Genomic DNA, 13,043 nt, shown 5'->3' on the forward strand with positions numbered 1-13,043 from the left:
TTAATTTATAAATTGCAATTCAAACAAAATCCCTAGGGTTCTCTACCCTCAACAGACAAATTTAGGATATAACAGTCCTGTGTGCAGTCCATTTCAATTACAAACGTATTTAGAACAAACAGTCTCAGTGTGCCTTGCTTCTTATCAGCATAGGCCTTATTCAGGGGCAATTCCAGTAGCACCACAGGAAAACCTGAGAGAGAGAGAGAGAGAGAGAGAGAGAGAGACTTTTAAAAATAAAATAGAAGCTTACCAAACAACTCATCATCATCATGCATATAATCATATCATTGCCTGTCAGTCGCGTTTCCATTATTACAGATTTATGTTTTGCCCTATTATTAGCCTATCTATTTTAATCCGTAGCCTAATTGAAAAATGAACGGTTGTTGTCTTTTTGAAACGAAACACTTCTCAAAACGTCTTTTTGAACACCAACATTTTTATTTGAAACACCAACTGCTGCGCAAAAAAAAAAAATATCGACGAATTTTCAGATTTTTGTTTATGACTTTTTGACACTTTTTTAAACATTGTTTTATTTTATTTGACAAAAGCACAACGTTTTATTGTTATTATGAGTTCACATAAATAAAAGTAGTTGCGAATAATGTATTATTATTTTCTGTATGACCAGAAATTAGATAAAAATTTGAAGGTAATGGAAACGAGGCTATTACTAAGCTTGTCATTAAATCACACTGAATATTGATTACTTGGTCAACATACCCTTTTAAATTGCAATGGGATTTGTGGTGCTGTTTTCGGTTGGCCACGATTCCTCTGATGTCCGGCTCCATCTCCGTCGTTGTGATACGAAGGACAGCATGAAGATGGCCATCTGTCAGCCTGGATCTTAGCTTGGATTTGTTGATGGCCATGGTGGAGAAGGTCTTCTCACAGATGTATGTGCTTCCGAATAAAGATACCATTCTGACAGCATGCTGGCGAAGTGCAGGGTATGTGGATGGGGAAAGTCCTTTGTAGAACTCGATGACATTCTTGTCACGATATGCTGCTCTGGCCTCTGCGCTCTCCTGCAGGTCGATGAGCTCAAACTGCATTTCTGCTGGCTCTTCCGCAGGCACACATGAGAAAGGATTTTGGAAAAGGTTGAATGCCTTCTCGTGGTCTCTGAAATCGGAGAAGCGGTGGTCGAATTCCTCTCTGAGTTTTTTTATGAGGTTATGGTTCTTTTCTGAACGCAGCTGACGTACAACTTGGCTCCCATCTGTGTCTGAGTCATCTACGAGCGACTTACAGGCAGGAAAATGAGTGAGATCTCCCTTCCTGAGCTGTCCCTGCAGCAGTTCAAGTTTTCGCTGGAAAGCTTTGACGTTGTCAAATAGTGTGGAAATGAGCTTCCCATGGCCTTGCAGCTTCAGATTAAGATCGCTGAGACAATTATTCATGTCAGCAAGGAACGCTAGGTCACATAGCCATTTAGTGACACTTAACTCTGTCACACATTGTCCTTTTGACTCCATGAACTCTTTTATTTCTTTTCTCAAGTTAAAAAAACGTTTCAGTGTGGCACCTCTGCTCAGCCACCTGACGGCAGTGAAGTATATGACGTCCCCAAAATCTGCCTCTGACTGCGCCAAAAAAGCCTTAAATTGGCGGTGATTCAGACCTCTGGACTTCAGGAAATTCACGGTCTTCACAACTATGTCCATGACATGTTTCATTTCAAGCGTCTGAGCAGCGAGGGCTTCTTGGTGTATTATACAGTGGTATCTGACTAGTTTCTCACCTCCGTTGTTGACCACTTTCTCAGAGAGCAGCGACACGGCACCTGCTCTACTCCCCACCATTGCCGGTGCTCCATCTGTTGTGACACCGACCATAGATGCTAGGTTCACTTTGTATGCATCGAGACTGCGACACACAGCATCACAAATGTCGACTCCCTTTGTTGTGTCTTTCATACTCTCCACGCTTAGCAGCTCCTCGCCGATGTCAAAGTTCTCAGTGACTGTACGGATGAAAATCAGCAATTGCGCTGTGTCGGAAATATCCGTGCTTTCATCCAGTGCAATGGAAAAAGCTCCCTTTCCTAGCCCCTCCACACGTTTTTCCAGTTGCTCTTTCAGATCACTGGCCAGATCTTCGATTCGTCGTGTGATTGTGTCATTCGACAAACTAATGTCACGGAACTTTGTTTTTTGCTCTGGACATAAAATATCGGCAACTTTCAACATGCAGTCTCGCACAAATTCTCCGTCACTAAACGGCTTGCTCCGTTTAGCTATTTCTTGAGCTACCACATAGCTAGCCTGTGTTACAGCTTCACCGGTTTTAGCCAAATTTGTGAAAACTGACTGCTGTGCAATGTAGCCTCTTTTAAGTTGTTCAAGCTTACTGGTGCGCTCCTTGCCACTGAATTTATCGTAGGTTTTATGATTGGTATCATAATGGCGTTTTATATTGAAGTCCTTGCGCATTGCAATTACCTTCTTGCAGATCAGGCAAACGACTTTATCCGACCCGTGAGGTTCGACAAAGTAATCGTTTGTCCATTTGTCTTGAAACTGCCTTTTCTCCTCGCTAACATGACGTTTTTTTCTCGAAGGGCCAGGCTCCCGCTCTCGCTCCATCATCTCTAAAGTTACAGACAACCGTTCCGTTGATGCCTTCTGGGAGTGAGGTCAAGTGCGATCGGTCGTAATTACCGCTTATGCCTATAGATGCCGCTAAACACCACTAAACGAAAAATTTTTTTTTCAAAGCAATGTACAGTTTTAATAGTTTTACAAATGTTATCAGATGTTATGGCGGGCCGCCAGAAGGCCGCACTTTGAGAACCAATGATGTAAACTGTAACAGAAACCCAACAGGATAATGCGATAATTGAAAACATGAAGCCCAATACTTTTACTTACATCTATGAAAGAGTGACTTCTAGAGCAGAAAGGACATGTTAGAGGAATTATTTTTATTTATTTATTCAAAACTGTTTAAATTCGGTAGAGCTTAAATACTTCGTTTTGGAACAATGATTATGTTTTATGTGAGTTTGCAGTCACAACACAACAATGCCATTTGATTGAAATTCATGTGACAAGAGGACAATCAATGCTAATGGCCTCTGATTTATTACACTTCACTATAGTATTTTAAATCATGCTGTGCTGTCATCATTATTTGTTTCAATATCAAATATCAAACCAGCATGCAGATTACTTGCTGTAAACGACAACATTAACACATTTACCCCTCATGATCTCCAACTGCTTCTCCTTTCATTCTGGGAAACAGTATCTGGAGTTACTCTTATGATATCTTACTTGCATCGACTTGCATCTTAGAAGAGTGAACTTGGGCCTAGACCGTGAAGCCGGTTTCAGTTTAGTTGGCACCAATCCTGGGTTTTAGACACCATGAAGGTAGTTTGGCCACAGTAAGGGCGTTTTCACACCTGAAAGTCCGCACCAAGGTCCGAACCAAAGTTCGGTAGGAAAAAGATAGGAAAAGATGGAGACACAGTCAGGTTCTGAGTGATCATTTTTGGAAGCATTTTATTCATGACTTCTTACCCACATTACAGTCAAGACAGAAATGGCACAGAGAGAAAGAGAATATTGCCGTTGGTACTGTAGTACTCATTGTTGACGAGCAGATTCCAAGAGCGCTCTGGAGAGTTGGTACTGTCTCTTCTGTCATTCCTAGTTCAGATGGGAGAGTCAGAACAGCTGTGGTCAAAGTGAAAGATCAAACGTACACCAGACCAGTAGCTAAGTTGATTGAATTGCCAATATTACCCCCAGACTCAGAGAGTTCCTCATAGACCCTACTAATAACAAATTTGTATACCAAATTTGGGGGCGGCTGTGCAAAAGGGCATGGCCATTTTATGTTTATGTTGTTATTATAGTTTACATTTACCAATTCAAGTGTTGAGTTTGCCTAGTGGGCGAGGTTTGAATCAGAAGTCTCGCGAGTTTTGTAAGAAGGGGCGAGAGATCGCATATTCGCGGCAATGGAGAAAGAGTGAAGAAATGTGGCGCGAGTTATTATTGTGAACAAACGAGACGAGTTAAGGTGCATCAGAAGGCCATAAAGTTATAGATCGATAATATAGCTGGTGAGCAGTTTGGTATTTCATATGTGATGGGCGGCTGATGTTGTGTGATCGCTCCTGAGGTTGTTGGATTTCTGTGGTGAATACTCACGTGTGCGTCATTGTAGACTGTAAGTGATTATCTTACATTTATTTTGTCTAATAATCATTGTTTTATATTCTGTTTAATGCATCAATAAGATATTTATTCAGTTATAAAAGAACAGCTGTTATTGTCACGGTTCATGGATTCATTGACTCTCTCTCGCTATGTGTGTGCATGTTGAGTGAATGGGCGCGGCTCATCACCATGAAGGTAGTTTGGCCACAGTAAGGGCGTTTTCACACCTAAAAGTCCGCACCAAGGTCCGAACCAAAGTTCATGTTTTGATACATTTTATAAATTCGGTAAGTTTTGGTTTGGTTTCACACTGCAATTATGCGAGCGCACTAAAGAACTTTACATGACATACTTGCGTGCTGTCGTCATCATCTATGTGCGCTGCATCTCGACATTGATTGGTTTGTAAACGGACGTGCGTCTGACGTCAGCGTGTTGTCAAATCGGCAGGTAACTTTGACAACAATGAATGAACAGACGCATATTGTTGAAACTATATTGTTATTATTATGGTATTACTACCTGCAGCACCAGCTATACGCGAGGCTAGTTCAAATTCGCCAAATGTCCTCGCTGTGCGAACATTTGATCATCGCATGTTCGGAGGAGGAGAAGACTGCAAGCATTTTTCCAGTTGACTTATTATGTCGTCAGACCATATTTCAATTAAAAATATGGCTTGTTTCCTCTCCCCATGTGCTACCACGGCTAATTTTTCCTGCTATCTTTGTCTTCTTCGGCTACGCGGGAACCACCGGAACTTCCTGTAAATGGTCCGAAAGTCCGAACCTTACAGAAAATGCTTTCACACTATAACGAACCAAACCTTTGTTCAGTTTGATCCGGACCGAGACTAACCCCTTTTCATCGGACCAAATTTCGTCTGTTTGGTCCGGACTGTGGTCCGGGGGAGGTTTCACACCTGCAATTTTGATTCGGACCAAACTGAAAAGTCCGAAAGTCCGGACCAAACAAGGTAGGTGTGAAAGGGCCCTAACTTATGGCGCTTTTCCACTACACAGTACCAGCTCGCCTCGACTCGCCTTTGTTTGGTTTTCCACTGTGTAAAAGTTGTACCGTTACCTGCTTCCAGGTACTTTTTTTCGTATCACCTCCGGCGAGGTTCTAAAATGTGACGTAAAACACGGCAGACTGCTGATTGGTCAGAGAGAATCGTCACTATTCACATGCGTCATCATTGCACGCGCCAGACGGAGTATCCTGAATAACCCAGGCATTTATTTAAATAGTTTTGCCAGAGATTGCGTGATATACCCATTACTAATATTATGTAAAACAGCATACACTCGATTTCCTCTATTGTCCTGTGTGTGTGGGTAGCGGGTGTGCGTCGCGTCGCTATGATGACCAGGTACTATTGTAGAGGTACTATCTGCAATGGAAAACGGAGTGCGAGCCGAGTCGAGCTGGTACTGGTAATGGAAAAGCGCCATTATACTCCACAGCTAACCTGATCTAGGGCAGGTTTTGTTCCAGGTAAGAGATATCAAAATAAAATTGGACCAATCAGCTTTGAGCAAAGTGACAAATGTCTGATGTAATAAAGTCACTCCCCCTGTTTCTACTCCACATCAAAGTACTAATGGTGCATTCAAGTCATCTCGTAAAGATCGTATTTACGAGTTGAGCGCACTTGAACGCCACGACAATGTCGGAAATATCAGTGGGAAGCAAGGTTATTATCGTTTTGCTTTTTAAAATTAGTTTATTTTATTTAGTTTCAGTTTTAGTAATTATAGTTTAGCAGAGCAAACAGAACACTTCCAGTGTAGACCAAAGTGAGACGCTTAATTTCAGCAAAGTTGAATGTTTGCCCAGATTACAGTTAGCTCTTGTCCAGACATCTTAATAATAAATATAAATAATGGTTTGAGATTGAACAAAGCACCAAATAAATGGAACTTAAAAGTATACAAGAAAAAACTGAAAAATTCAGACATACTAATTGATATTAAATATGAAATCTTGTTCAACATGTCTAGTTTACCTTTTTCAGCTGTAAATGTATCAGAGTGAGCACTGGTGAGTGGTACATTTATATATATGGGCGTTTCTTCAACTAGGGGCACTTTTAGGCTTGTGAAGTTGAATAAAAAAAACTTGTTCAAAAGTCACTTAATACAGTCTCATAAGTTTAAATAATTTGTCTAGTTTTAAGGTCTGTAAGAGGACAAACTTAGATTACAAGAGAAATTGTTAATATTTTAACTTTTTTACGACCTGCAATAAACAAATGTCATTTCCACCACATCTCAATATACAGCTGTTATTTAAAAATAGAATAACTTATGCCACTCAAGATTTGTCTAAGATCATTTTTGTAACTAGTTTTATCATTTTTTCCACAATGTACAATAATTATACATTTGTCAATGAGATAAATTAACTCCCCTAATGACCAAATGCTGAACTGTACACCTGTCACACTCTGAGATTTAATATTGTTTTGGGCAAGAGCTTATTAGAAAATAAATAACTTGAATTTTTATATTAAGTAGAGCATGATCTTGTAAATTGTGGATATATTTTTAATGTGTGATGAGAACTTTTTTAATATTTTTAAAAAATGTGTGTGGTGGTGGAAATGACAATGAATTAACGTGAATGTAGAGAAACAGTGATATTTATTAGAAAAACTCTTAAACTCATCACACTCAGAAAAATCAATTCACAAAGTCATTAAACATAACTACACCTGTTTTTAGTGTAGTACTGAGTTTGATGTATACAACTGATTTGTCTCACAGATGAACGGTTACAGTGCATACGGTAAATAACTGACACAACTGATGGCAAGGCAACAATATAATGATGCAACAAAAAAATTAACACTCATCTTCTGTAAAGAGCAACTGTAAAGAACACCTGAAACTGTATCATTTAAACAGAGATGTGGAATGTGGACAAATTTTGAGCACCTTGTGTGTGTGTGTGTGTGTGTGTGTGTGTGTGTGTGTGTGTGTGTGTGTGTGTGTGTGTGTGTGTGTGTGTGTGTGTGTGTGTGTGTGTGTGTGTGTGTGTGTGTGTGTGTGTGTGTGTGTGTGTGTGTGTGTGTGTGTGTGTGTGTGTGTGTGTGTGTGTGCGTGCGTGCGTGCGTGCGTGCGTGCGTGCGTGCGTGCGTGCGTGCGTGCGTGCGTGCGTGCGTGCGTGCGTGCGTGCGTGCGTGCGTGCGTGCGTGCGTGCGTGCGTGCGTGCGTGTGAGAGAGAGAGAGAGAGAGAGAGAGAGAGAGAGAGAGTTTGCGCGTGTGTGTGAGTGTGAGAGAGAGAGAGTTTGCATGTGTGTGTGTGTGTGATGTGATGTGATTCAAGGCCAAATCTAATTAAGTGTTTCACAGATTTCTTTCCAAACAGACACATTAATTTCCTTGTGACGTTTGGTGACTGGTACAGGCTCAGGGATAAGGCCTATAATATTCCTGGTTTGGTACCAGATTATGTCATCCCTTAGAGGCCAAAAAAAACGATTGAGTCCAGCACTGCTCATGGTTTTAACCAGAGCGCCACTGTAGACATCAGTATCCTGTATGATACCAGGATAAATATCTCCATCATACTTCACAGCACACCACTGACCAATGAGTCCCTCATTCAAGTCCACAATGTGCAGCAGACCTATTTGAGGTGTGTCAGGATGCGATGTACTGGTTGAGGGGGAAGGTTTGTCCCAGTGCTGGAACATGACTGTTTCTGGATTGAAACATTTGCAGTCATGAGTTGCAGAGCAAAAGCAACTGAGGATTCTCCATGACATTTGGCTTGGGCTAGCAGAGATTATCTGAAAGGAGGAAAAAACTGTTAAGACATGAACTTAGTAGCAACAATTATTTGTTTGGAGTCAACTGTCAACCATTACCTGATGTATCTTCATTGTGCCACGGATTGTTTGTAGCTCGGACGGCACAAGAATGTCCATAGACTCAATTTCTTCTGGCTCAACATAGAAGAGCTCTGTGGCAGACTTTTGCTGCTGAAGCTCCTCAAAGAGTACCCGAGCATTTGGTATGTCCTTCCCTCTAGCTATGATGTCATCAGCTCTTCTTTTCACTGCTGCTCCTATCCCATCAGCAGGGCCTTTTCCGTGGCCAGCCTCCAGAAAGTTCCAAGTCAGTTTCTTCCAGCCCATCTGATATGGAATGTTGGTGAAGAAATAGAAATTCTTTTTTGAGCGGTATTGGGTGGTTGGCCCATCACTGACCACATGCAGCACTGAAAGAGTGGGGTATTGATCCTTCAGGAAAGTGAGAACTTTTGATAGATGTGCCCAAATAGCACAGGGGTCATGACGAAAAGATGAGCTGATTGAGCAGACTGAGATGACACTGTTTTTGGTGTAGGCCACACCCGTGTGAAGTGAGGCCTGTTTATGGGAATCTCCAAAATGTACTGCTTGAATTTCACTGCTGTACTTGCAGAGAAAATTCTCTGCAAAGTCAATATGCAGGACAACCTCATCTTCGCTCAGATTTTCTTTCAAACCACGAAGAGCAGCATACTGGTGTCTGATGTTGTAGACATGCTTCCCCAATTTTTCTTTTAGTCCCATGGAAAAATCTTCAAGCAAAGTATGGAAAGTACCCATAACCTTCTCTTTAACTGTCAAATGGACTGTGAATTTTTCTTCACTACCATCTTTCTTTTTCTTCAGTCTCTCCTCAGCTTTTCCCTTCCATTCATACCAAAATGTTTGGGTCCCAGGGTCAAAGGTTGAGATTTCCAATTCTTTAGCTTCACAAACGGTACATTCCCTGTACATACATTGCTTGGTATATTTTGGTGAACAACACAGGGATACAATCAAATCTTCAATGTTGCTGCTTTTGATGACTTTGTGATAAAGCAGCTTGTCTGCCATACTCTGCAGATTGGCATGGGTCTTGCAAAGGCATGTGTCTCTATCCTTAACTGTGGGCTTTACAATCCAAAATGGACGTCTCTTACAGAACTCACTGTTAGAAATCCTGATGTCAGGATACTCCTTCCGGAACTTCTTATGGAGTTTTTCCAGAGGCTCATTCAGGAATCGTTTTAGTCTTTTTGTCTTTTTCTTGGTCACAGTGTCCTTTTTTCCAGTTGATGCTCTGCTATTCTCATCTCTTTCTAAGAACTGTTTGATTTTTTCTTCTGTGGCTGGGCTAATGCTGTTCTTTTGTTTCTTCCGTGTGTAAGTAAGAGCTGTTGTCCTTTTTTCATTACTTCTCATTCTTCTGGGTGAAAAGCCAAATTCCCTTTCAGCCATTTTCAGTAGTCGATACTTCTTAAGGACTTTTCCTGCCATTATTTTGGAAATAATTTGTTTATCTCTGTCTGATTGGAGATTTTTATATTTGTCTCTCAGTTCACTGATCATGGCATTGTGAAAAACTAAAGTTCTTCGTAGAGTGCTAGGTGCTGTTACCATTTGCCGTTTGGATTTTGTATTTGGAGAGTCAGCCTGCCTTTTTTTTTTTCATCAGTCTATTATACCGCTGACGGTATTTCTGTGCCTTTCGCAAAGCTTTCTCAAGCTTGGCGTTACTCTCATATAGTGCTTGATACACTTTTTGACGGTTTCTTGCTACCCTCTTCCTTCCCCTCTGTTTTTGGGATTGAGATTGGGCAGAAGGTGGTGTGGGGGGCAGGTCAACATCATGTTCTGGCTGCAAGGCAACATCAGGAGAGTGTGGTGGTGTGGTGGTGGAAAGGTAGGCCTGCATTGTGAGGTTTTTTTTAATCTCCTCTCGTCTATTTCTTTGATTTATTCTCCATTGTCTCCTTTGTTTGCGGTGCTCCCGCTTTGACAGATCTGCAATTGCTCTTACTACTCCTTTTTCTTTTTTCCTCAGGTATCTCTCCCTGTCTCTTTTAAGTCTCTCTTCATATTTTATAGGGTCAGCTTTTATTTTGTCCCTATAGGCCTGTGACCTTTCTTTTGTTGTCTTAGGTGGCATCTAAATGAAATAAATGAATATTAAAGTATAATTTAGAAATAAAAATAATATCATAATATAAATACAAATATCAAAAGTATTATAATTTATTATAATATAAAAAGTATTGCACAAATCTACTCTTGCTATCTATATCAATTGTACTTTGTAACCATAAATGTCATTTCCACCACATGCTGTCATTTCCACCACAGAGGGCAGTGCGGTGGAAATGACTGTGGTGGAAATGACATTTCTGTAGTTTTTCATGAAAAAATGGAAGATAGCTTCACTGATTAGCTTTGAATTAATACTTAGCATTTAATGTATGTAAAATACACTTATTTAACTTAAAATTTTTAACTTTTTAAAAACACCCTTGAAGGTACAGCATGTTTGGAAATGACGTAGAATAAATATATTAACTGATCAAGCAATATTTACCTTGATTTTTCTTCTTTTGTTCTTGATGAAAATTTAAAATTGCCTCCATGTCCAACATGTGCTGTGATGTCACTGACCATTTCCATAGAAACCACCTAAACAATCTTTCACACAAACTTTTTAAAGGGACATTACAGTGTTGTGGTGGAAATGACACCAATACTGTGCGACAGCTATATTTTGTATAAAAAGTAATATTGATAGTGGTCTCACATTAAATACTATAATGTATTTTAATTATTTTACTATTACTTAATTTAGGTATATTAATAGTTACCAGATAAGTCATATTTTTAAACTGTATTTTCATTGTTGAAGTTAAAAAGCCTGGGTGTGCGACAAGGAGAAAACAGTGATTTTTACAGCTATAAGAAGGTTGAAAAGTATGAAAAAATCATAATAGAAAGGTAGTAAAATAAATGTAAGGAGGTTTTATTGTTAGTTTAACAAAGAAAGAGGAATTTGTCCAAAATTATATGTATTTTTAAAAATATGACCAAAGTACATAAAAGTGCCCATAGTCTAAGAATCACCCATATATAAAAAAAATGAAATTAAAAAAAATAAAACAGCTCAATTAATCTGACTACAACCAACACAACCTGCTGTGAAGCCAGTGTGATTAAATAATACAGTATCTATTGCAGTGTGTGAGAGTGTGTACTAGGGCTGTCACTTTTTGTTCGAAAATCGATAGCACAATCGATCGGACCAACCAACACAAGTTTCGAAAATGAAAATAGGGAATCGATTTTAACGGCTTTCAGGACGCAGAATGCGCGGCGCTGGCCGCTGGGTTCAGCGTTGCGCTTCAGATACAACGCGATTTGTGCGATTTAACTTTGACCGCGGCGTGCGCACCGCTTGGTCGACCCAGCAACAAAACGTCTCGCGCTATCTGTAGCCTATTGAATGGCTCAGCCATTGAACCGCACAGTCCAATGGCATAGATTTGACCAATTGTTGGTGTGTTTTGGAGGTAAAAACAAAAGAGCTGCTTTCACAAAACAGAATGTCTCGCAAGCCATTGAAATGAATGGGTCTCATAGCGCCGCGAAGGCCGTGCCCTGTCTGAAAGGCGCTTTCTCTCAGAGCGCGTCCAGCTCGTCACGATACGCCCGCAGCGAACGCGCATCAGCACACAGTTCTGATAAACACACATAACAGCAAATTATAGCCTACTTCTGCATAAGGTGTCGCCAGTATTTAGAAAATGTCAAGCATAGGCTACAGAGAGCTTACAGACTCGGGCTACGTAGGTGAAATTTGTTTGACATTTCTAATGGTGAAAACAGCCATGCTAAAGCCTGCAGTAATGTTCTTCATTGATGTTATGGCAGTCCACTCTGCTTTTCGAGAATGTTACACTCCTGTTTGTAATTGTACACGAAATTTCATGCCAATAAATCATCAGAAATATTGTGCGTCTAAAGCGCCCTCTTTACGTTCGTCCTAATGCCTGTTAGTTGTCCGTGGATTGGCCTATATTTGGCGTTGAAAATGGAAACGTCTTTAGACATGGAAAATCGATTTTACAATCGATTCAATGAACACTTATGTCTCGAAAATCGAAAAGGATTTTTTCACAAAAGTGACAGCCCTAGTGTGTACATGTTCTTCTATCCTGGTGGGGACTTAAAGCCCATTTTGCAGGTTAACCACCACTGTTGATTAATGGGTACATAAATCACTCAAGATATGTATATCATTTTTAAAATGTCTCATACCAGTTTTTTACGTTTTTGGTATTAACGTTTTTTTTTACGCAATTCTGCGATGACGTCACGTTGGGGAGAAGTGGAGGAAAGGTAGCCTGATGGCCGTCAAAGCCGATGAAATGCATGGTCCGAGGAGAATGAGTGGAGAGTTGGTGAAGTGTCCTGGTAAGTTGCTTTAATTTAGCAACGCAGCAATGAGATAACGACACTTTTATTTTTTTATTTTTTACTGTCATTGAATAGCACCGAGTGAAAAATCAACGTTTTCTTTATAGTGGCAGTGATCATGACGTTAGTTCAGAAAGTACCGGTAACCTTTGTCGTAGTACTGGTAAACTTTGTCTTTGTCATCTAGAAATAGAAGGCATCGTGCTAGCTATATGGGCATTTCTAAGCGTTTCTCTTCCTCCGGTGAAAATGTTGTTGCAAACGTAGCCGCCGCGTGTCTGTCGCGGTGTTTGGCAGGTGCTTGTGTGGGCGGTGTCGTCCCGTGGAAACTGCGTTGGAAAGCTTGTGCTGTAGGGAAGTGAGTGCGTTTAGGTCGCTGGTCGAGGAGCTCACCCCGCGTGAATCACTCAAGATATGTATGAACCAACTTAAACAGTTATAGGTGACTAGAGATGTGTTGTATAGACAATGATCATGTTCTATAATCTGCGCTATCTGAATACTCGTCTCTCTAGTCGCTCTCAACGCTCTCAATGCGGGCTTTGGTAAACTCTCTCCCCAAGGTGACGTCATGCAATGCATTGTGGCGGAAAGGAGAATCGTTG

The 13,043-nt window shown here is 40.6% G+C and overlaps 1 protein-coding gene across 1 annotated transcript; it reads right to left on the minus strand.

Annotated features, from left to right (window-relative positions):
* Window positions 1–45: 45 nt before the first annotated feature.
* Window positions 46–1,523, minus strand: LOC307004721 (EPM2A-interacting protein 1-like). Its single transcript, XM_079624136.1, has 2 exons — window positions 730–1,523; window positions 46–193 (listed from the first exon to the last, which is right to left on the minus strand). The coding sequence occupies exons 1-2, from the start codon at window positions 1,485–1,487 to the stop codon at window positions 157–159; spliced, it is 795 nt and encodes a 264-aa protein (XP_079480262.1). The 5' UTR covers window positions 1,488–1,523; the 3' UTR covers window positions 46–156.
* Between the last annotated feature and the right edge of the window lie 11,520 nt (window positions 1,524–13,043).

The sequence above is a fragment of the Phoxinus phoxinus genome (assembly GCF_949152265.1).
Source record: "Phoxinus phoxinus genome assembly, chromosome: 9".
NCBI lineage: Eukaryota > Metazoa > Chordata > Actinopteri > Cypriniformes > Leuciscidae > Phoxinus > Phoxinus phoxinus.